Source organism: Osmerus mordax, chromosome 22, assembly GCF_038355195.1.
Source record: "Osmerus mordax isolate fOsmMor3 chromosome 22, fOsmMor3.pri, whole genome shotgun sequence".
Classification (NCBI taxonomy): domain Eukaryota; kingdom Metazoa; phylum Chordata; class Actinopteri; order Osmeriformes; family Osmeridae; genus Osmerus; species Osmerus mordax.
In genome coordinates this window covers 10,257,991-10,283,201 of record NC_090071.1, presented here as the reverse complement: position 1 = coordinate 10,283,201, position 25,211 = coordinate 10,257,991, and the positions used below count along the sequence as shown (strand labels likewise).

At 45.2% G+C, this 25,211-nt stretch overlaps 1 protein-coding gene across 1 annotated transcript; it reads left to right on the top strand.

The window, feature by feature from the left end:
- Positions 1-791: 791 nt before the first annotated feature.
- On the top strand, positions 792-25,211 carry LOC136965978 (transmembrane protein 131-like). Its single transcript, XM_067260302.1, has 41 exons — positions 792-924; positions 1,783-1,844; positions 2,051-2,088; positions 8,339-8,407; positions 8,577-8,697; positions 9,263-9,379; positions 10,122-10,244; positions 10,409-10,489; positions 10,686-10,836; positions 11,395-11,451; positions 11,634-11,695; positions 12,092-12,200; positions 12,376-12,484; positions 12,598-12,751; positions 12,972-13,142; positions 13,232-13,342; positions 13,546-13,680; positions 13,954-14,058; positions 14,183-14,269; positions 14,546-14,698; positions 15,196-15,271; positions 15,380-15,494; positions 15,634-15,772; positions 16,022-16,131; positions 16,312-16,378; positions 16,561-16,712; positions 16,970-17,112; positions 17,296-17,482; positions 17,634-17,819; positions 18,060-18,218; positions 18,363-18,778; positions 18,968-19,146; positions 19,313-19,443; positions 19,602-19,735; positions 20,093-20,248; positions 20,921-21,059; positions 21,166-21,287; positions 21,484-21,583; positions 22,020-22,123; positions 23,196-23,359; positions 23,976-25,211. The coding sequence occupies exons 1-41, from the start codon at positions 801-803 to the stop codon at positions 24,261-24,263; spliced, it is 5,406 nt and encodes a 1,801-aa protein (XP_067116403.1). The 5' UTR covers positions 792-800; the 3' UTR covers positions 24,264-25,211.

The following is a 25,211-nucleotide window of genomic DNA, read 5'->3' as shown; positions in this document are numbered from 1 at the left end:
ACTTGACAGCTTGGTTAAGAAAATAAATGTACTTTTATTTTCTTATTTTCACATTTGCCTTATTTGGAGTCTTTACTGACTACTTAGTGGTAATCCAAAATATGTGCTAGCTTTTCTGCGAAGAGCAACAATCTTAACTTACGGACAGTCTTTTATATGTATTAGGAGTTTGTAGTGCAGCCAGTACTGTGAACATTCATCTCTAGGATTTTATGCAGCAGTGCTGCCCTCTGCTGTTGACACGCCAATACATTACTTTTATTTAAAATCTTTATAACCTACTGTTTATTCTCATTGCAGTATAAAACGTGTTTTGCAATAGCGACCCGTCCAAGATGTAGACTCATATAGCCTATAATAAAACAATATAGTCAGCTTCTTAAAGAGCTTTGTTTAGGAGGTTATACATAGCTAAATTAAAATGTAAAGAAGGTGAATGAAATATAGTAGATGTTTTAGTCACTGAATACGTTTAAAATGTGATAAATGAAGTTGTGATTTGATCATCCGAGTGGTTAAATCAAACTACGTTTATTTATATCAACATTAGTAAAAAAAAAAAAAGATACTCAAGAATATGAATAGCATAAGCAAAAAGTAGAGAATTTATATTATAGTAATGGTCTGCACACCACCAAGGTCAGTGTGACAAAGTTACCGCTTGGCTCCTACATGTATTTGTTGGAAATGTCCACAGAAGGCCAGTGTGTCACTGCTGGACACATTGTAGCTGCCAGGTAGTAAGAAATCGTTGAAATGTTTATAGGAACACGCGACCACAGTGATGCAGTCAGAACAGAATGGCGCAAGCTGAAAGATCTTCGAGTAACCTCTGCCCGACAGTAGGGGCGAAATGGTTGCGTCTACTTTGTTTTAGGGTTTTATTTTATACACTCTTTCACATTGCCCAGGCAAACAAACAAGGTTTGTATTTGCGTTTTTGGTAGTGATCTAATGCCACCGAGTGGTCTAGCTAGATACGCCTGCTCTTGTGTTGTCTTGCTAGCACTACTTGCTAGCACTACTTGCTAGCCTGAGTTAGCTTCGGGTTATATTATACTAGTGTGAATTGAAGAAAGCAAGTTTCTATTCATATTGAGCTATTTTATAGCTAGTTTGCTAACTGGTCTTTAATATATTGCCACTGTCATACGTATTTGGTTGTAAATATAATGAAACTAGGTGTTCTTGATAGCCAATTGTATGTGCAGCTTGCTAGCTGTGTAGCAATGATGTCAATAAGAGACAAACTAGTTCGGAGATGTCCCTACACTACAGACTAACGACAAATAACTGTCCTGCCTTGGTTGCGCTAATTCTAGTAAATGTTGACGTTGCACTTGGGTAGTAAGTTGAGTGCCTCATGTAACGACATCTACTTTTCCTAATGGTATCAAAGCCACTTAAAACATGGCTTTGTGAAAGTATAAAGTCATAGCTATAACTGGATAGCTAGCTTTGTGTTGTGGATACATAAGTTTCATTTGAACTCCACTTCCTGTTATAGTAACTTTTCTTCAGACAGTGTATTTCTTATTAAAGGAGTGAATAGGGCAATTTCACAAGCAAGGAAGAATCTCGACATCAATATTTATTTATAAGAAATAAGAACTGAATTTGAGTCTGTTTTAAAAGCTTTGTAAGGAAGTATAAGTTAAGGCCCAAGTCAGACAGCCACGAGAACGTTTTAGTGCATGTGTGTCAAAATTGAAGTTGTTCACGAGGTCAATACAAACACATTATACATTAAAGTTTATATTTTGTTTTTATCATTTCCTCCAGCTTTTATTCAGACAGATACAATCCTAGAAGTGTTTCATTTTGGGGATGAAAGTCTCTTGCAGGTAAGATCTTTTAGTGCACTTGTGTTTACGCTCTTTTTATGCTCCCGAATTACCATCATAAATTAACCTCACAAGGAAGTGTTTTTTTAAGTGATAGTTGAACGTAACTTTTGATTACTCCAAAGGGGGGGGGGGGGGGGGGGGTAATATTGTACTTACAATGATAAATATATTTATATATTTTTTTTTTACATTTTGTATTACAGAAAGAGCCTGAAATAGATATTACATATCATCATAAAAGGTAAGACTTTTTTTCTAGCAAAGTCATTTGTTTTCTTTTGATGCTCTTTAGTCACCTTGTGTTGACTTCTTTTTGTGGCAGGCAACATTACATAGAAGGAGCCTTCTAGTTCTCAAGCTGCTCCAACAATGGCTTAGCTGGCTTACGCAGGTTATTGATTGTACGAGGGTAGAAGTAAAATGATCCATGCTGTCCTAAATTGATAGTGTGTGTGTGGAAGTAACAGGATGTCCTAAGTATCTGCCTGATTGAATAACGATCACCTGTTGGCTGTATGTTATCTTTGACTTTGCTAGTACCAAAGTGGGCCATTTTTATGTTGAGGTGTTTGTTAAACCCTCTCTCCAGTCAGCTGGTTGTCTAATACTTATGAATCTAAAATGATAGTCACATCGTTCCAGTGGACACAGACCGAACTGTCTTCTACATGTGCCACACCTTGTTCACGTTAACCTGTTTTTGCATAGTATGAGTTCTAGTGAAGAAAGGCTGTTGAGTTGTGTATCAAAGGCAGGGTTAAAGGACAGCCTGGGAGACATAATTGTTAGTTTGTCACAACTCACAACTGAAAGAAGGTCACTAATAAAACGGGCTGTTGAAATGGTTGAGTATTCTTGTTAAAGGGGAATGTTAAAATCCACATTTCACTCACAGCCATCAATGTTTACATGCAAATTCCCGTGGCATGTGTTTATCTTTGCCTTGTGTTCCCATTTAGAAAGGCATCTTAATTCACAGCTATGTACCTTGACTACAGTTGTGTTTTGTGCTGTAGGCTTTAATTAATTTACATGTACAAACAAAGTTGTTAATTCCTTCCCATGTGACCAAGATGCACTGTGGACATAAACATTCAGTATCTGGGTCTTGACCAAGTCAAGTTTAAAGATTGTTGCTTTACTTAATTTTTTTTTATACGTTTTGTATTAACGGTACTTCTAGTGGGTGTGAGGTTATCTAATTGTGGCTAAACTATAAGCATAAGAAAACAAACAGTAAAAACATAGTTCTTCTTCATTCTACATATTGTGGAAGTCTGACTGTCCATGACAGAGAAGCCTTGCAACAGCAGCTGTTTTACAAGCTGCCTGTGGAGTTCCCTGACTCCCTGGCTCTATTTTGGGTCCTTTTCTAGCAGTACGGTAAGAATAGCTGCTCTTTAGGCCTTGGAGATTCAAATGATTGGCTAACTGCTGTCATACTTTTCTGTCCAGGACCTCTGGTTTTGTATGGAGTCTTGAAAGGACTCAGAATAAGGATTTAGAGTGGATCGTTTTGGGATCCTGTCTTACCGTACTTTCAGTCTTGAGTTTTATGTAATTGGATGATTCCTGCTCATGTTCAACCAGGCTTGATACCTGCACAAAATGACTGCCTACTGATGCTGCCACAATCTCCTCTACAGGGTTCCTGTCTTAACTTTGTCCAAATTATTATTCTAATAGTGTGTATGTATTTTTCAAAAGGAAAAAATACTTTTATAAATCGGTCATCATTCCCTAACTGTGAAATCTGGTGTTGCACCGCCGAGACAAAAGGTCACAAATACGAGTGTCATTTCACATTTGCTTTAGCGGAACATCTCTGAACTGACTGTGTTGTGGAAACTTGTCCAATGACTAAAATGTATCTTGTGGAATCTTTGAACATTTAACCAGGGCTACAGCCAAGTAACTACAGCCAGAGTTCCATCTATTCAGGTTCATTTCCTCTTCCTCCAAGGCTTCTGTCTCTTGGTTTAGCAAGGACACAGTTTTATTCTTGGTCATAAGGACTTGTGCAACTAATTCTTGTGTTTGTGTAAATGTTTGCATGTTAATAACCTAGAGTTCGGTCAAGTATTCGAAACTCGGTTAGATATTAAATATTGGAAAAAAACAAATTTGATAATGAAGATCAATGTCCAGAAAGACCAGGCACGTGTGCTCTGATAAGCTGATATGGTGGTCTTGTGGCACTACAGATGTCCTAATATTCTAACTGGGCAAAGTAACTGCTCCAGTAATATACTATCTGTTCTCAGATAGAGGACTATCACTCAGAGCAACCCGCACGAGCAACCAAGTTAAACCCACTTACGTGTCAAACACCATCTGTGGCTGCAAATTAAAATAAATAAATGAAAAGTATGTGTGATAATTGTGATTAATAAATGCAATGACAACATTCTACATTTGAAGTGTTCCCATGTATTGTAAATAAAAAGGTTTTCATTATTGTGTTTAACTGCATGAATCTGCTGGCTCATGAGTGCCTACAATAAATCGAAATAGTCTTTGGACAGACATTCTACTAACATTCCACCTTTGAACCTAATGAATAAACTTAAATTAATTGACAAAGGCAGGTATGTTATGCTATTGTGTTTTCTATGTTTTAGCACCTTTGCAGGTTGATAAATGTATGAATATTCATATAATCTTATGATTCAATACATCAATTCAGATAACATGAAAGTAGGATAGTTAAAAGTTGGTAGTGATGGGGCTTATGTTGTCACTGCCTAATGTGGGGGGAAAACAACATATATTTATATACTTGTATTGCTAAGGTTATGAAAACCGATATTTGGTGATGGCAATAAATGTACTCCTTTGGTATGCCCCCAAGCTCAGAAATTGACAGGCCTATGTTACATAAGTAAGTCAGTGTAAAAGATAGACCAAAATGGCTTCCACTTATGATGCCCAGTGGTTTTCTTTGAACATTTCTTCAAGATAAATGCATAGAACTGTGCTCGGAACAGGAAGTGGCTTGTGGCCTATTATGCTGATGTTATCGTGCAGTTATAAACCGCTTCACACATTGCTAATGCCTCCAAATGTTCGTCTCTTGATGTTCTATCTGCTTTTGATGTCTTCACTGACTGCAGTCGTGAGACATGTCGAGGTTGTTAGTCCTAAAGGTTATTTTTGTAACCCGGGAGAGTAGAAGTTTCCACAGCAATGTAACCTACAAGCCTTGGAAGGGTATTCAGAGCTCATCGTGTTATAGGCCTATACCCCTGGCTTTCAACAAGTTGTAGAATGAACACATATTTTTCATCAGTGCATGAGAGAAGGACTTTGTATTAGACCCTCTTTTAGCACTCCACTGTGAACACACATACAGCACACACTCAGACACATGGACAGAGGGGTGTGTGTAATCGACTCAGCTGAGGGTCGGTCAGGGACCCATGTTTAAGGGTATGTGCAGTGCTAAGAGCTGGTGTAACTAGGACCCTACTGTTCCCTTCGAGGGTACAAACAGACCCAGACATGTTCCAGCTAGCATAGCCAAACGGTCTGACTCTCATTCAAGAGCAGCCTTAACCCTTGTGTTATCTTCGGGTCATTCTGACCCATCAGTCATTGTGACCCACCGTCTTATTGCGACAACTTTACTGCATACAAAAACAAATTGAGGAATTTTCTTTTAACCGTCGGGCTGTCTCAGACCCCCCACATTGCGAAGGTTAAAAGAATGTGCTATTTATTTGTTTTTGTATTGGGTAAAATTGGGGTAAACACAACGATGGTTCTTTGTGAACCTTTGGGTCATGTGACCCGAAGGCAGCACAAGGGTTGACAGGTCTTTGAAATCACACCCAACAACGAATTTTCAACTTTGCCCAAAGTCCTCCGTCTGACAACTTCATAAGATTTACGATACTGTCATTCCAGTGTTCTCTTTCCCATGTGGGGTGACATCCTCGCATCATAATGTCTGAAAGATTTGTTTGAGTTAAAACCTGTTCATCAACCTGTTCAGACATTTGTACATTTAAACTACAGTTAGGTCCATAAGTATTTGGACATTGACACCATTTTCATCATTTTGGCTCTGTATACCACCACAATGGATTTGAAATGAAACAATCAAGATGTGCTTTAAGTGCAGACTTTCAGCTTTAATTTCAGGGTATTTACATCCAAATCAGGTGAACGGTGTAGGAATTACAATACATTTTATATGTGGCCCCCCCCTTTTTAAGGGACCAAAAGTAATTGGACAATTGGCTGCTCAGCTGTTCCATGGCCAGGTGTATGTTATTCCCTCATAAAGGGAGTTCGTTATTTCATTGACAAGGAGCAGATAAAAGGTCTAGAGTTCATTTCAAGTATTGTATTTGTGTTTGGAATCTGTTGCTGTCAAATCTCAATATGAAGTCCAAAGAGCTGTCACCATCAGTGAAGCAAGCCATCGTTAGGCTGAAAAATCAAAACAAACCTATCAGAGAGATAGCAAAAAACATTAGGTGTGGCCAAATCAACTGTTTGGTACATTCTTAACCCTCGTGCTGCCTTCGGGTCACATGACCCAAAGGTTCATAACGAACCATCGTTGTAATTCCTACACCGTTCACCTGATTTGGATGTAAATACCCTGAAATTAAAGCTGAAAGTCTGCACTTAAAGCACATCTTGATTGTTTCATTTCAAATCCATTGCGGTGGTATACAGAGCCAAAATGATGAAAATAGTGTCAATGTCCAAATACTTATGGACCTAACTGTATGTATGTTACATTAAATAATTATTGTCTCCAGTATGTCGTTAAAGGATGACATTGCATGTGGATTCCACATGTCAAAAATGTCTTGACATTTTAACAAATGTCAAAACAAAATGTCAAACAAACGAAACAGTGTCATCTTTAGGTACTTTAGATACACTCACTGGCCACTTTATGAGGTACACCTCGCTAGTACTGGGTTGGACCCCCCTTTGCCTTTAGAACTGCCTTAATTCTTTTGTGGCATGCTTTCAACAAGGTGTTGGAAACATTCCTCAGAGATTTTGGTCCTTATTGACATGATAGCATCACGCAGTTGACATCCATGATGCGAATCTCCCGTTCCACCGCATCCCAAAGGTGCTCTATTGGATTGATATCTGGTGACTGTGGAGGCCATTGGGGTACAGTGAATGCATTGTCATGTTCAAGAAAGCAGTTGGAGAGGATTTGAGCTTTGTGACAGGGTGCATTATCCTGCTGGAAGTAGCCATCAGAAGATGGGTACACTGTGGTCATAGAGGGATGGACATGGTCAGCAACAATACTCAGGTAGGCTGTTGCGTTTTAACGATGCTCAATTGGTACTAAGGGGCCCAAAGTGTGCCAAGAAAATATCCCCCACACCATAACACCACCACCACCAGTCTGAACCGTTGATACAAGGCAGGATGGTGTAGGGGGTTAAACCCCCTACAATGGATCCATGCTTTCATGTTGTTTACGCCCTATTCTGACCCTACCATCTGAATGTCGCAGATAAAATCGAGACTCATCAGACCAGGCAACGTTTTTCCAATCTTCTGTTGTCCAATTTTTCAAATCGTAGGCTCAGTTTCCTGTTCTTAGCTGACAGGAGTGGCACCCGGTGTGGTCTTCTGCTGCTGTAGCCCATCTGCTTCAAGGTTCGACGTGTTGTGCGTTCAGAGATGGTATTCTGCATACCTTGGTTGTAAAAAGTGGTTATTTGTGTTACTGTTGCTTTTCTATCATCTCGAACCAATCTGCCCATTCTTCTCTGACATCAACAAGACCTTTTACGTCCACACAACTGCTGCTCACTGGATATTTTCTCTTTTTTGGACCATTCTCAGTAAACCCTAGAGATGGTTGTCCGTGAAAATCCCAGTAGATCAGCAGCTTCTGAAATACTCAGACCAGCCTGTCTGGCACCAACAACCATGTTACGTTCAAAGTCACTTAAATCCCCTTTCTTCCCCATTCTAATGCTCGGTTTGAACTTCAGCAAGTTGTCTTGACCATGTCTACATGCCTAAATGCATTGAGCTGCTGCCATGTGATAGGCTGATTAGCTATCTGTGTCAACAAGCAATTGAAGAGGTGTACCTAATAAAGTGGCCGGTGAGTGTAGGTTAGCCTATGGTTGCATGGTTTGATTTTTCAACATTGATCAACATTTCTTGATTTGAATTTCCGAATCTGAAATGATTCTCCATTTGTGGTTGTTACTTGTTAGTGAGAACATAAAGTAGATATTGAAAATGAGGAAGGACCAACGAACCCTGCTATGGGACAGCCGAATAGGAGCACCTGTCGCTGGACAGGTTTGTCAGGTTTCCATTACCTTGTTTTGGCACACTGAGCTGTCATTGGCAAATCTGACACACACATTTCTCCGTGCAACGCCTCGTACAGTGGTCTTTGCAGAGCGCCATCGCAAGATGGACACCAGTCTGTCCAGTGACTCCTTGTTCCCACTGCTAATGGCCCTCCTTTCTTCTCTAACTCCCAGCTCGTCCTTACAGCGGGGAAACAGCAGGCCGATCCGTTTTGAACCATCCATGCTGGATTTCCATGAACAGTGAGTAAACAAACTTCCCTGTAGCAAGGATCCAGCTGCATATGGACCTCTGTTAGCTTAAGATATTTGACTGCACATAAAAGGGCTGTGTTTGTCAGCCAAGCACCCTCAATGAGCTCACTTGTGTAACATAGCAAGTCAATGTGTTCTTCCTTTTCTGTGTTGTTAGGCCTGTTGGAATGCCAAAAATGGAGAAAGTATACCTACACAACTCCAGTCCAGAGGAGATAAGCTTGATATCTATATCGGCAACAACTGCACATTTTCATGCATCTTTCTTTGAAAACAGGGTTAGTACACAGTATTGATCTCTCTTCTGCACAGGACACTTCAAAAAGGATTAAGTCCCTAGACCCATGGCTGTTTTTCACGTTGTTTTTTTGTAACTTGTTTTGTCCTGTACTTGTTTAGAGCTACCTTTCTTAAGCCCTAAAGTCTTAAAAGGCACATAACCCAAATTGTCAAAATGCCACGTCTCTTGGAACTGGCCTTTAACTTAATCGCGAAACACGGTGCTCAACACTGAACTTAGGGCACATCTTGTACGAAAAGACAGAAACCTGGTTTAGACGACTAATCCCATAATCTAGATACACACAAAACAGTGAGTCCTTGCAAGTAACAAGATAATGGCTCATATCAGAGCCTGCAAAGGTACATTCTGAAGCTTTGTGGCAAATAAGTATCTTAAACATTTGGTGAGAAGCGAGGTGGAGAAGAGTGGTTGAGTGGCCTAGATGCAAGGCACAGAATGCATAAAACAAATCAGTTTGGGTGTGGATCAACCTCTACATGGTATTTATGGGTTGTCTATGAACAGCAATGACTAATCCCTTCTTCAATGTTCCCCTGTAGATAATCCTGCCGGGGGGAAATACATCGTTTGATGTGGTCTTTCTGGCACGAGTAGTGGGGAACGTAGAGAATACTTTATTTATAAATACCTCACATCACGGAGTGTTTACATATCAGGTTAGTATTGTTCCAATACACACATTGGATATGTATGTATATATTGGATATGTGTGTGTGTGTGTGTATGTGTGTATATATATTGTAGCAGCCCACAGAGAGACACCGTTGTGTGCCATGTACAATGTCTACATGTACAATGTAGGAAACTGGAAGCGGAAAATGGTGATTAGCACTTGTGCGTTTATTTTGACAAAAGAAACAATTCTTAATCTTCTTCTTCCAGGGAGCCTTGCTCCACCTGAGTTGGCCACTCAGGTGGTCCTCGTGCCTCACCCTGCGTGAGGCACGAGGACGTTATCAGATGGGGTGCTGATTAGCGAACGGGTCGCAGCCATGGGGCTCGCTTGCTTATTGGGTAGCGGGAAACACTAGTGCCTGGTGCTGGGAGGGCTGGGCAGGCGCTAACTCTCTGGGGATACTGCTATGCTATATTATGCTATATGCTATACACACACATATATTGTAACATACAGTATATATGTTAATAACATAACTGAAAGAGGGGGAGCCGTCTACAATTCAGGAGAGTCTGAGACAAACCCGTGTTGGAAGTACAGCTGTGCGTTTAATTAACCAGGGTCAAGTGTTCAAACAACACAAAAAAAGAAGTGTTCAGTGTTCACTGTTATTACTCGACTAGGCCAAAAACATAACACTCCCACAGAGCGCGAGTTCAGACTGCCCTTCCTTATCCGTGACTCAACAACTTGATATGCTGTGTTGTCGTTGTGTCGCGCAGGTATTTGGTGTGGGGATCCCAAACCCTTACAGGCTGAGGCCTTTTATAGGGGCCAGAGTGCCTGTGAACAGCAGTTTCTCTCCCCTCATTAATATCCACAACCCACACAGTGAGCCATTGCAGGTAACAATAACAACAGTGCAACCACTTCCTCCTCCAAACACAACATATCTCCTATCAAAGTCACACCCTATTTTGCATGGCACCATACATGAAGACGCAGACACCCTGGCACACTGTGTTCTTGTCTCGTTCCATAAGGCAGTTGTTGTGTGTTGTGTTTGTAGGTGGTAGAGATGTACACTAGTGGAGGGGACCTGCATCTTGAGCTACCCACAGGGCAGCAAGGAGGGACTCACAATCTGTGGGTGGGTACCATTTAGGGTTTTTGTTCAGATAACCCTAACGAATATGTACTTCATTTCGATATTCATTCCTGGATTAATCAAAAATGCAGGAAAATAAGTGCATCCAGTAACTAACTACTACATACCAAGTGTCCATGGAGTTTTACCAGTGTTGGACTATTCTAATTTCAGTCCTTTTCAAACCATTTGTTCCCAGGAGATCCCTCCGTTTGAGACTAAGGGGGTTATGAGGGCCAGTTTCTCCTCGCGAGACGCTGACAATCACACAGCGTTCATCAGGATCAAGACCAACGCCTCGGACCCAGACCAGTTCATCATCCTGCCTGTGGAGGTGGAGGTCACCTCAGGTAGGCCCCTCCGCACCCTCCCAGCATCAGTCAGCATCAGTCTCTCACTGAGGGCCTCATTTACTAACATTGCGACCGCAGCTTAATCTGCGCCTTTGCCCAACCGCAAATAGCGCACGGTGTATTTCCGCATTTTGCGTGGTATTTATCAAACCAGATCCTCGTCGGGCAATCAGCGCCTTACACCGCCCTTTAGTGTTACAGTAATTAGCGTGCCGTTAAAAGACGGGAGAAATCGCCTGCATGTTACTGCCACCATGGGTGATACGAGGAAAAGAAAAAGAAGGTTCAGCGAACAGGAGATAGAAATATTGTTTCATGAAGTTACAGCTAACATAAACATGTTATGAGGAAGAAATACACCTCTCCTCCCATCTCTTTGCGGCACACGCCCACTTTCCCTTATACCCTCCCAGCAGCGGTAATCTGCGTTTTTACTCAAGTGCGCTGCCTTTGTAAATACGGTTTTATGTCTTTACCCGCTATTGTACGCCTGAAATGGGCGCAATCCTGTTAGTAAATGAGGCCCTGAGTCTCACATATATTCTATGTTCACAGCACCAGGAATCTACTCCTCCATAGAGATGCTTGACTTTGGGACGCTACGGTCACAAGGTATGGGGCCTCCTAGGTAGTGAGATTCGGTGTGTTTCCATGCCAACGTCACTACTGTAAACGGTCGGATGAATGCAGTAATTGACTTCACATTTGTGTACTTAATGTTTAAATGCCAGCTACATTAAACATTCAAGTTTATTATGATGCTTTTTTTTTTAAAGAGAAACCTTGTTTTACAGATAAACCAAAACAACTAAATTTGCATCTTCTAAATTCGGGGGCGAAAGATGTACAGATTACAGTGAGTTTCGGTGATCTGCTAACTTGAACGGAATCATTCTCAGTTTCCACTCAGGTTCCAGTGTGTGCCAAATAAAGTCCTTTAAATCATGCAGCATGGATAACAAGTAAAGCATCAAAGCAGTGATCAGAGAGATCTCTCTGAAACGACTGACCCCTTTCAGAGAAATACATGCTTGAGAACAAGAATGTGTAGGTAGTGTGTGACCTGCCAGCAATGGCACAATTGTGTGTTTCTACAAATGTCAATTACTAAGAAAAACGTCCAAAAGAAACAAAAAACCTGAAACTGCACACACAGACCTTTACAAGTAACAAGTTTGGTATTTTCTTAAATTATGTTTGTGCTACGAATGCGAGACTATCAAGTAAACGTTATCACTTGTTGAATTTACAGAGCGTTCGAGCAACACCCTCAAATGATGCCATCACCATAGACTTCAAGGGGATCACACTGAAAGCTGGGGAGAATAGATACACCAAAGTTGCAAGTATACATTTTGATGGTGAGGGATTTCCGTCATCAAAGATTAGATCTGTAGCATGTGGCCTGGTGCTATTTTTGTCTTTTCAAAAACGGCTGGTGGTGACAATTGTTTACTTCTTGTGATGCATGTAAACCAGCACGAAATGGGATCATCCATGATTGTAATCATGTTTTGCATTTGTGTTGGATTCCAGCGTCAAAAGTCCAGAAGCAAACCCAGTCTTCTGGGAAAATAACTGTGAAAGCGAAAGAGAAAAGCTACTCTAAACTTGAAATCCCATACCAAGCTGAAGTTCTAGATGGGTACGCGCATCCACAAGTACACGCGTGTTACTCCTCTCACAAGCCTTGAGTTTGAAGGTGTCCTGCAGTGAAATGAACCGCTGCGTGCTAACCACACCTTCCCACCCTGGCAGGTATTTGGGGTTTGACCACACGGTCACCTTGTTCCACATCAGGGACAGTGTGACGGAGCCAGTGGTGAAGCTCATCCACCTCACCAACACCTTCCACTTTGCCATACACATCCATCATGTGGCACTACCAGAGGAAGCCAACACCATGTTTAAGGTTAGTCCTGTCTGGTTGATTTGAATATTGAGGGTGTTGTTGATGATGATGTCACTGGAATTCTTCATTTGTATTTCTTTGGATGTGTATTGCAGTATTCTAGTAAGCAGTGTATTTTGGCTCCCAGTCATGAGACCAGGGATGAGGACTGACTAACGGTTACAAAACGTTACAGAAACCGAGGTGCCGTAAAGGTCCTATGTTGCTGTGTGTTGTCCAGGTGCAGAACTTCAGCGAGCCAGTCCTGATTCCCCCTCAGGAGTCGCGCTACATCTTCTCCCTCCACTTCCGGCCAGTCCGCCCCTCCACACACATCGACAGCAACATCCTCCTGGTCACGAATGCCTCCAGGTTCCACCTGCCCATCCGTGCATATACTGGCTTCCTAGAGGTAAACACACACACTCTCCTGATATAGTTTTGTATTTGACTTGGTGTACCAGTTTGCATTGACATATCTTTCATCTCCTCCGCAAACAGGCTTTGGTTCTGTTTCCCAGTCTGCATGAGCACCTCCTGGACTTTGGAGTCCTCAGTGCTACAGACACCAGCAGCATTCTCTTTGCCGTCGTCAACAGCAACCCCATAGAGGTAGGTAGTATTGCACAGTGGACCAGTGCTGACTGCGTAACAGTGTTGGTGAGGTGCACACAGGAAATAGAGTATTCAGTATGAGGGTAATCAACATGTTTACCCACCTTCTGTCTTGGATGTGTGTGTGTGTGTGTACACTCCCTGTACACACGCATTAATTCTCTCTCCTGTATCTGTTTCTGTCTCTGGTTCTCTAACAGCTGGTTCTGCAGCCATGGCTGGTGACAGGGGAGAACCTGAACGTGGAGCTGCTGAAGATTGAAAAGGGAAACCGGACCACGGTGCAGGCCAAGAGCCCAGAGCTCCAGAACGCCACTGCCACCTCACACAAAACAGTAGGGAGCAACTGTTTGTTTTTTTTATGCATATAACATGGAATATCATTTTTCTTTTTACAATCAGTTCAGATACAATAGCATGTGATGTGCATGTGGATGTTTTCTCGATACATCCCAGACTCATAAGAATTGTTTATCCTTTTGTTCAGATCTACGTGTTTGTGTCTGTGCTGTGATGCCCTGATGCTGGTCAAAAAAACCCTAGGAGGGTGGTGTGTTTGTGTGTGTACGTGTGACTAATTCCTCTGTTCTGGTCCCCTTGCCCTGCAGGTCATCCTAGCCTCAGGCTATTACTCTGTGTTCAGGGTCACGTTGGTGGCTAAGGACTTGGAAGGGCCGTATGACGGAGCCATACACATCACAACAGACTACGAGGTGATAAAGGAGTGTTGTTAAAAGGCCGCATCGGATCGATTATGAAGTTGGTTTTCAGATGTCATGGTCTTGTTATCGTCTTTGCACTTTATGGATGTGCTCGCCTATCCTTTCAATCCAACAGATATTAACAATACCAGTAAAAGCGGTTATAGCCGTGGGAACGCTCACCAGCTACCCCAAACACATCGTCCTGCCGCCCTCCTTTCCGGTGAGACCCAGCCCAGATACTGAGAAATGTATATACAGTGTCAAACACTCCCAGTAATGTAAACACATTGTGAACGAGCAGAACCTAGCAGCGGTTGTCAATCCTGTCGACCAACCTAGAACGATGGAGCCCCTCAGACAGGGACCGTACATGTTCCAGGCCCCCGCGTGGAGGCGCGAGGCCGGGCGAAGCACAACCCAAGCTCGGGCCCAGCAAGGCTATTGATTGGATCTGCAGGGGCAATAAGTGTGCTGGTATTGTGTCTTTATCCCCCAGGGGAAAGTGGTCCACCATAGTTTCAGCATCGTCAGCTCCTTCTCTCAGAGGGTGCGGCTGCTGCAGATCCACTCCCTCACGGATGACAAGCGCTTCTACTACAGGCGGCTGAAGACCAGCCGAGACGAGCTGGAGCCCAAACGCAAGTCCAAGGTACAGTATGAGCCGGCCGGCTGAGGCCTGTTTGGGACTGGGCTCACCTGGTGCAGTGGCCGTTTTGAAGGAACTACTTTTTGGGATCCGGCAAACGGGATGGGGTTCGGGGAGCGTACCCTGCCGCGTGGAGGGATACCTTATTGGAGTGAAACAGGGCCACATAAAGGGATGTAGCTCAGCGGGGCGGCGAACGGGTTCATATTTCGAACCGCTCATCCAAACCACTCCGCCTTGCACATCCTTGGGTTCTTAGAAATACACCTTCAGAATTTGGAATTCTTACAGTGCCCGTTTCTTGAGATAACCAAGTCACAGATAGACACAGAGATTCCACCCCTTACAGTCGAATGACCCAAGGACTAATTACACCTCTCCCATACGTCAAAATATAGTTGTGTGTCTAAGCCACAGCACAAGAGCCCTAACACTGGACTGAAAGAACATAAATGCATACTGTGTTTATCCAACTCCTGTGTCCTTCTCTCTGTGTGCAGGTCGCAAAGATTTACTTTGACTCCAGTTTGCAGTGTGGCGATCACTGTTATGTGGGAGTACAGTTTGTTCTCAAATGTGAGTGTTGGCGCAGAAGAGAGTTCCCTTTGTCTCCGGGTTTTACGATCTCGAACTTCAGGTTTTCCATTCCGCAGCGCTGAGTGTCAAAACCTTTTGTGCTCCCAGCTGAGGCCCGGCCGTCTGGGTTAGGCATGCAGGAGGACATGTGGGACTCGGACGTGGATTTGTATCAAATGCTGCGTAAGAAGTGGAAGGAACTGCAGCAGGTTTCCGGAAACATGTAAGTCGCGGTCCAGAACGACCGCGTTCCTGTGTAGGAGGGACTCGCGGCCCAGTCTTTTTTGAACGCACCCATCGACACCGCAGACCTCCCAGCGAACCCACTGTGGCGTGCTTCCTTCTGCTTCCGTTGTCTCCAGTGCGGAAGCGGTGTTTGAGGCCAACGCCGACCTTCAGAAGATCGTGCAGACCAAGATCTCAGCCGAGCTGACGTGGCCTTCGATCATCAACTCCTCCCGCCAGCTCCTCTTCCCTCTGACCAGCATCAACAGCTCCTCGGTGAGTGACCAGTCACCACTACCTTACCTACCTCGTTTAGATACCTGGCTCTAGTGGCAGCCATGAGATCATTATGGCTAAAAACCTTTGGGGGGAGAGTCGAGAGTTAGATTTACTCTTGGAGGTTAATGGTTCTTATCGACTGTTCAATACATTATGGAAGGTGGCTTGTCAAAGCTAGCTTAGCATGAACTTGTCTCAAGTGTCTGTATTGAAAGTCTGTGTTTGGGACGTGTGTATTTTTTCGAGGAAATGGAGGTGATCCTGGGGAACCCAGCTGATGTTCCGGTCTACATCCAGATCCTCCCCCTAGCCCTGTACCCCAACCTCTGCTCCGTCACCGGCAAACTGGCTCAAATGTGAGTGACCCCCTCCCCCCAACGCAACCCTCCTGACCAGCCATACTCGACCCCCGGCCCCCCTGACCACCCTATGCCTGGGACTGAATTACGCAGAATCGAACCCAGATGAGATGTTTTGCTTTTCAGTGAGCTCAGTTAGCCTCATTAACCCAGGCCACGTAATGCTCGACCTTCTAGGTTTCCCCTGGAGAGACTCCCTCACTTCAACCCCAACACACTGGAATTCCACATCGACAGGAATAATGTGAGTGCATGCTGGTGATTTTTGGCGCACACATTTATTCGGGGGAATTGGTCAAAGGTCGAACGTGGAGAGAAAATCGTTTCGACCCGCAGCCGAAGAAATAGTTGTTTTTATGCAGCTACTAAAGGCTTAACCCTGTCTGTCTTCCCCACCTCCTCCCCCTCCCTCCTCCCCCTTGGCAGAAATCGCTCCTGAAGAGCAGCGAAGGCTTCAGCGAGGGCTCGACCCAGCCCTACGTTTACAACCTGCCCCTGCTGCCGGAGGGGGTCAAGTCTCTCCGTGTGAAATTCTCCCCCGTCAGCAACCACACGGTCACCTCTCTGCTCATGATCAGGTATCAGAAGGCCTGGCCACGCCGCCCGTCTGTCACTCTCCAGACATGTCCAGAAAGCCTCTTCAAATCAGCATGATGTGTGTTACGCGTGACTAGGGACACAATCTCTGAATGTCCTCGTTAGACAGAGGATGTCCTGGACAGTGGTCCACAGGTACCCTGGATGGAAGAATGGTTCGGATATCCCAAAGCTTATTGGAGACGCACTGTATCAACCTCTACCTGTGTGTGTGTGTGTGTTGTGTGTGTGTGTGTAGAAACAACTTGACTGTGGTGGAGTTTCTTGTGGTCCAGGGTCAGGGCAGTTACGAGAGGCTGAAGTTGGGGGGAAAGTCCCCAGGACCCGGGGCTTTTCTCAGGTTCAAGATGTCCGAATCTCACCTGAAGGAATGCTCCGACAGTGAGTACTCTACCAGGCTCAGCCTGAAACCTGTGTAACTTAGAGGGAGCCACTTGCACATTTGGCACAGCTTTGAAATGTAACAGTAAATAATATTGGGGAATGAACTTCAAAAATACATCGTCATTGTAGTCTGCCAAGTGTCAGTGACGTGGTTGACCCGGTAACTCGGTCTTGTTCTAGAAATGAAGTCCAAGGAGCCAAACTTCACGCTCAGAAGATCCTTCAAGATTGAGAACACGGGTCAGCTGCTCATCAACATACGGTCCATCGAAATAAACGGACGTGCCTGTGAAGGATTTGGATTTAAAGTTCTCAGTTGCCAGGAGTTTGCACTAAAACCCAATGCTTCAAAAGACATAGTCATACTGTAAGGAACCTTTCTGCCTGTAAATTAGTTTAGATTGAACAATCAATAGCATGCTCTGGTTCACAAGTAGCAGTTTCTCTTGCCGTCATTATTGTGGTGTTTAGGTTTGATCCAACCCTTATTAAAAGTGTGTGTTTGTGTATGGTGTCAGGTTCACTCCAGACTTCACAGCCTCCAGGGTGATCAGGGAGCTGAAGCTGGTGACGGCTGGAGGCTCCCGCTTTGTGTTTGCCCTCAACGCCTCGCTGCCCTATCACATGCTGGCGTCGTGCGCCGCCACCCTGCCCAGACCCAACTGGGAGCTGGAGCTGTACATCATCATCTCTGTCATCATGAGGTAACAGGAAGCAACTGCATCCTTCTGGAACACCCCGTCCGGTCCTGTCTAGTATGCTTGACGAAACATCCCGACCAAATCAAAAAGCTACACACATTAGATTTCATATATTCTGCCCGGATCTTCAGTCAAGCCAAAATAGAAATATCTTGGCTTCTAGAGAGACCCCCCCCCCCCCTCCCCCCCATTTTGAATGTGAATGTGGATAGGGAGCCTGAATCGGTCTGGTCCTCTCTGCAGCTCCATGTTCCTCCTGGTGGTGGTGACTGCCTACCTGGAGGCTCTGGGGATCTGGGAGATGTTCAAGAGACGCATGTGTTTCGAAACGTCTAACAACTCTATGGAGACAGGGAAGCCCTTTGACCTCAGGGAAATAGTACGCCTGCAAAGTGACTCTCAGTAAGTTTGGGTTGTGTCGTCTGTTTGCGATTTGAATGCCGCAGTGCATGGCGACTCCACGACGGACGGTTGTGAGATTCTAATCGCTTTAATGTGAACTCGCTGTTTATGCTGCCCCCCCCCCCCCCCCCCCCCCCCCCCCAGTTTGAACGATTACGCAGAGTCCACCCAGAACCCGCTGCGAGGGACGACCAACCCCGTCTCCAGAGCTGGCAGCCGACACGCCAGAGGGGGCCACAGCAGGGCAAACCAACCCTCCGTGCCCTCCTCCCAGCCTGGCCCCAAGGCCTCCGAAAGCACCCCCTCCCCCAGCCAGCTGGCCAGCCGCAAGGCCCGATCCACCAGACAGCCACAGCCGGTCCCTGGGCCTCCGGAGATCCAGACTCCCTCCCCTGCCGCGCCCCCGGCCCCGCTGCAGGGCCCCCTAGAGGCGGCCCAGCGGCTCCCCTCAGAGGAGCAGGACTACATGAGCCTGGTGGAGGCCATGGATAAGGACCTGGACAGGCCTGAGGCCTCAGCTGAAGAGCTGGCCCAGGACCAGACCTCGGTTCAGGCCAAAGGTATGAGGACACACCTGCATGCAGCTGAAGTCCAACAAGGGAAAATAACATGCTGTTGCTGCTATATTAGCATCAAACGTCAATGCGGCACAGCCATTTTGAACCGTTTTTTCCTCCTCTACCCCACATTGTCGTCTAACTAGTGTTGAAATCTGTCTGATCTACCCCCCCCCCCCCCCCCCCCACCAGCCAATGGAATCAAAGGGAAACTACAGCGCAAGCCCAAATCTCTGAAGAGGAAGGAGGAGAGGGAGCTGAGGACTAAGGGAAGGACTCAAGGAGAGGAGCTGCCGAGGGAGGATAATGACGACACGTCCTCCACCACCACAGAGACCTCCAACCCCGACACGGAGAGCGGCCTCAGAGAGGTAGGGCCCGCCAGCCTGCTCGCCGCTTTGTTTCACAAGGCGTGTGTATCACAAGGCGTCGAATAGTGTGCTCCGGAGTAATGTCAATGTCATGGCCCCCGGAACGCATCTGGTTTGGCAGGCAAGCCCCCGCGCATCTTAATGTTTTGTGTGCATCTCTGAACAGGAAATTATTAATAAGAAGAGCAGATCACCAGTGTTGGAGAAAGCGAAAGAGGAAACAGCAGAACACTCCAAGTCCAAGAACAAGAAGCCAGTCCATACAAAGGACAAGACCCTAAATGATGCAAAGTCAAGGTAGGTTTTTTTTTTTTTTTTTTTTTACTAGTTTCACAATCTCCAGAGGCCAGAGAATCTCCAATATCTATCATCTGTGCACTTGTAATTGATTTGTCTTGCATATTAAATGTTTGTTAATCACTCTTATTTATTTATATATATTTTTTTTTTTGTAGCTCACTGGAACTTCCGTATGTCACCCCACTGGAAAACAAACGCAAGATCTTCAATAGCAAGACGGTGTTAACCCAGGCACTGGCCAACAGTTCACCTACAGCAGCTGTCAGAGCCACGCCCCCAAAGCCAAGAGGTCCGTCCTGCGGCCGCTGTGTACCTCTTCTTGCGTTTACCTGTGAAATATTAGAGTCAGGACGAGCATAGCTGTCACCATGTGACCCCCCACAACCTCCCTGGAAAAACCTCTGAAATTGCGGTTGAGAAAAAGCTGCGAAAGCTCTTATACTGTAGTACAGTACTGTACGCTACTTAAATGACATATATATTCTTCGTTCTGACTGTTACCGTCTTGGATCAAGTCCTTTTTGTGTTGAGGGGAATCCGTCAAAAAGACCTGCTGAGATAGACCCCTACAATGTTACAGAACGCCTATCTTTGGCTGGCCTTGGCTCATCCGTGACCTGTTCTCTATCTCTCTCTCCCCCACCAGCCCCAGTGCCTTATGGGAAGTTGGAGGACCGGCGTCCCTCCCCCCTCGCCAAGTTCCTGTCTAACGAGAGCGGCAGCAGCAGCGGCTCCGAGGGAGAGAAGGACGTCTCCCCCCCCCCAGAGTGGGACTGTGTCCCCCTCTTCAAAACCCACAGTGGTGAGCTGCAAACCATATCGCTGTGTGGTCCCCCAAAATAACATTCAACTGGAAATAATATCATTCATAACAGTTAGGTCCGGTCAAGTAGTTTGATTGTACAAGAGGCCTTCCACAAGTGCTTATATACTATAGCAGCACCGGGACTATTAAACAAACATAAGATCACTCCGCTTATATTAGCGGCTATTAGTCGCTACTGTGCAGGAGCGTGTTTATGTGCTGCCTGGCAACAGTCCAGTCCTAGTCCAGTGGCGAAACTATATTGTGTTGGCAGAGACAAATAAATGATCCAAAATACACAAATCCTAATCTGTTAATGGCTTTGTTGCCTAATCGAGCTTGTAGGACATATAAAAGCAGCGTATAAACACACTCAAGGTTGTGCTTGTTGCTGAATGTCAGCCCAGCAGTGAATATCTTCTCTTCTCAGCCTGCTGTCTCGTCACAGCTGTCCTCATATTCAGCAGTTAGCACTCTTGTGATATTGCTTAAATAGATATTTCATAAGTAGCTATTCTGCCTCAGTGGCTGTCAGTAGTTGTAGTCAGTAGCTGTTGGTCAGATGCAGGCCCACTACTCCTGGTGTGTCTCTTCAGTTGTGTTAAACACAGCGGCAGGGAGCTGGATGTTGCTGCGTAGTCTCACTGCCCCCCCCCCCCCCCCCCCCAGCTGTCGACAGCATGCAGCAGATCTCCATGCAAACCATGAACGCCGACCTTTTCCTGAAGAGACCCATCGGCACCCCTCCCCCTCTCCAGCCCTGCGTGTCCACCTGTGACTCCTTCACGACTCTGGGCTTCTCAGTCAGGTACCTCTGCAGCCATCACATGACCATCTGTCCCACTTCATGGATAGATTCCCACACGAGTTTATTCTTAAGCATGTCGTCTCATTTGTGTCTGTGGGGTCTTCAGTGATTCAGGTTTGAGAGCTGCGCCAGGCACCAAATGCAAGCTGACCAAGTCAGTGTCTCTGCCTGGTCAGAATGGAAACCCCACCTTTGCTGCCGTGGCTGCAGGATATGACAAAAGCCCAGGTCAGCCTCTTCCTCTTCCTGGTCATTATTATCCAAATGGACACATCTAAGGGAAAAAGTCTGAATAGCCTGATCTAAGGACCACCTTCAGAGTCAGTTCCTGGAAACGTTTGACCTAGTTAAATCCAGGATGACTTCCGGATCCTCCCTGCCTGTGCTGACCTGTGGTCCTGACCTGTGGTCCTTGCTCCACCAGGTGGCAGCAGTGCTGGAAAAGCAGCGGTGAGCCGACCAGACTTCCAGGGGAAGAACGACCTCCCACTTATGACATCAGTGGAGAGTGACAGCTCTGACAGGTTATTCTCTCTCTCTCTTTCACACACATAATCACTTTTAAAAAACGCTGAAAAACTGCCTTTAGATCGTACCTTCTGGCCTTTACCATTCCTGTGAAGATTTATCAAGCCTGCAAATACATTTATACATTTACATTTAGTCATTTTAGCAGACGCTCTAATAAAGGGCGACTTGCAGTAAGTACAGGGACATTCTCCCTGAGGCAAGTAGGGTGAAGTGCCTTGCTCAAGGACACAACGTCAATTTTCACAGCCGGGAATCGAACCTGCAACCTTTGATTAACTCCTAAACCGCTCAGCCATCTGACCCCCACAAATAGCCAGTTGTGTTTATATATTTAAAATAATATTGAACCTATTCTGAAATCAAATGAGATGACTGTATTGGGGTATATTCATGAATGGATCTCTTCATACCTACTTTGAATGTCCTCAGCTCTGGACTGTGGAGTCCAGTTGGCAACGGGAGAAGCCCTAGTTTGACTTCCATCAACTCTTTCTCTGCGTTCGGATCAAGCAATACTTTCAACCTGTCTGGAGGTAAGCATCTGCATGGCTAATGGCCCAACAAGTGCACTATCTACACATAGAAAAGCAACAACATTGCATTTTAAAGATGAAACCTGTAAAAGGAGGGGAAGAGCTATTCATCTGGAAGCATCTGGAACAGAAAACACCGCATTATTGACAAATATGATAGACATGTCTAATTACAAATCTCTTGTCGTTACTCAAATTTATTAAGGTCGAATCTGCCTCCTTCCAGCAGGATTGTCGGTCAGACGTCCAAAATTCAATCTGTGAATGGCACACTGACCTTTCAACCCTTGTTTTCTTTCTGATGCTAGGCTAGGGATTATTTTGGTATGGCCAGACAACCTAATGGCTGGAGCCTAATGGATCATACTGGATAGTGCTGGTTGGGGAGAGCTGCACTTCTGGGCTGGACATGGTGACGCTCATTCAAGCTCTCTTTGAGCATAATGACCAGAGTGGGGATGAATTGATTTAGCCATTCATTCACAGCCTCACTGCTGGAACTTGATCGATACAGAAAGGATTTGCACGTTTCCATGTTTACTTTCCTACTCATCACGAAAATAGGAACATCAGAGTGACAAGAACTCCCTCCGATTTTCAGTGCTCAGGTTGCAGAGGACAGCCCCTTTTATAAAGCAGAATCTGCACCATGATTTCCCCATATATCAGTGTTTCCCCTACCATTATAGTAGGGGGGTGCCCCGCCCCCCCCCCCGCCCCCCCTGGAAGGTCAAGTAAAAAAAAAAAAGAAGATATATATACATTTTTTTTAATGTATTTTATATATAGAGCCCGGTCACAAAATAAGTAATTTCAGGTTACCTTTCCTATAAAACAGGTGTATAGCTTGCTCTTTTATTAAACAAACTAAATGGCCTTATGTTATTTATCTTATTTGCACAACAGCATGTCCATTTCTGTCTCTACATGGTCGCCACCCCCCCCCCCCCCACCCCCCAAAGCTGTAAACCTAGGGGAAACACTGTATATATATCTTCAAGGTCCAGAATGTTCCGTTTTTGTAACATGGATGTAATGGTCCCGCCTGACTGTGTGACCGCTGTTTTCCCAGTGTTCAGTGGGATGACCTCTGGGAGGAGCGTGGAGCCCCAGCAGAGCTGGCCCGACTTCAGCCGGGCCCCCGCCCCCTCGTCCTCCTCCACCGGCTCGGTGTGGCCCAGCGAGGCCCTGCAGCCCTGGCCCTGCTCCTCCAGCTCGCCCTCCACCCCCACCACAGTGAGACCTCCCTGCACACCATCCCACCTGGGGCGGGGTATACTGGGCTTGCATGGGTCACAGTGGGCCCATTTTTCAAATGGCTCATATCGTCATTATTGGTTGTCTTTTGTGTGGTTTCATTTACTGATTTTGGAAGGAAAGCCGAATGTATTCTGGCTTGTGGTCATATTCTGCAGCTCTTCCTATTCACAATCCCCCCCCTGTAGTTCAGAACAGTTGTAAGGAGCCCAGCCAGTTCTGACCGTCATAGCAACTTCATGGCAACTTCATAAGCACACGAGAGAGTGATGCATGGAATTTTCAACATTAACATGTCACTGTCGAACTCCAGCGTTAAGTGACCCGCCCTCTGAAGCCCTGAGTTTGAGTGTACAATGCAAATGTTTATTTTTTATTTTACCATATTTTCATAGCATGCATGTCGTTGAGGCACAGTCCCCCACATTGACAATCTGCATTGGAACAGAGCACATTCATATTGGAAGGTTTTAGGATGTATATAGTTATGGTTTAAGTCCATATACACGTTTGTATTATATAGCTCATATCGACATTTCTAATTGGCCATTTTGTCCAGTAACCATGGTTTCTGTGAACGGTGTGTGTTTTCCAGTCCATCCTCGGCGGCGGCAGCAGCCTGTGGTCGTCCAGCCCTCCCTTCAGCCCCTCCATCTGGTCCACCAGCGCTGACTCCGCCCCTCTGCACTCCTTCACCCCGCCCCCCACCTCCCCTCTCTCCGACCTGATTGGCAGCTCTGAGAACGACGGCCAGTCTCCCGGCCACACAGCCCTCGCCCAGAATGACCTGAGCCCCACCTACAACCCCTGGAGCATGTGGAGGCCCACCTTCAGCCGACGCAGCTCAGAGCCCTGGCCCAATGCCTCGGACGGCAACCCCTAATGAGCACACCTCCCTTCTCTCGAGATTGTTGTGAAAACGTTCACGGTTGGGCCCCTCCCGGGGTCAGTCTGGTTTGATGCCGCTGACTTGCTGAAAGCATGCTGTTCTGCATACCTGTCGTCTGTCCAACCATCTAATGTCGCTGGCAAATGAAGTTGTGTTGAGTGTGAATATTCAAACAAGGATACGATGTTGGTCGAAGTGTTTCCTAAGCACTGAACAAAGATCAATATGTTTTAGGCACCTCGTTTCAAATTGGGGACATATTCCTCGTTTACTCGTGCCCGTTTTCAGACGCTGCCTCTTTTTTTTTTTTTACGATTCCCCACATCTCCAAAGTAAGCCACCTCCTTCTAAAAGTCGTTTCATGAGGAAAATGGGCTGCCTTTTTGTTTTTGATGGCAGCAAAATTAGCAAAATCAGAGAAATAAAATAAAATATGAAATAAAATAAAAGATGACCCTTGTTTGAATTTTCATCATCTTGTACGGCATTATTTTGGCAATTTATGGTACTGTGCTGCATTTTGAGCAATTATTTAAGCCTTGTCATTGCTCTGATCAAAGATCTTTGTTATTAAAGGGGTACTGTCATTTGAACATGGTTTATGCTTGAATACAGTAATGGCTGAAAATCATTCACTCAAATTACCTCAAATGTAAGCTTTTTCCCCCAAACCATATAGCCTTGCATTGTTTGTTTTGAAGTCTCCCCCCCCCCCCCCCCCAAAAAAAGAAAAAGATTTCTAACTTATTTTAAAGACCACACCTGATTTTACGTTTTTAAAGGAACTGTTCATACTGGCTGAGTTCAGTTGCCTGAGCTTTCTTTGACATGTTTGCAACATTTGAGGGTTTTGTGTCTAATCTGGTACGTTTCAGTTCTGCCTGTCACACATGGAACATCTGAAATGAGTCGCAAGTCTGAGTAAAACAAATGAGACCGGTG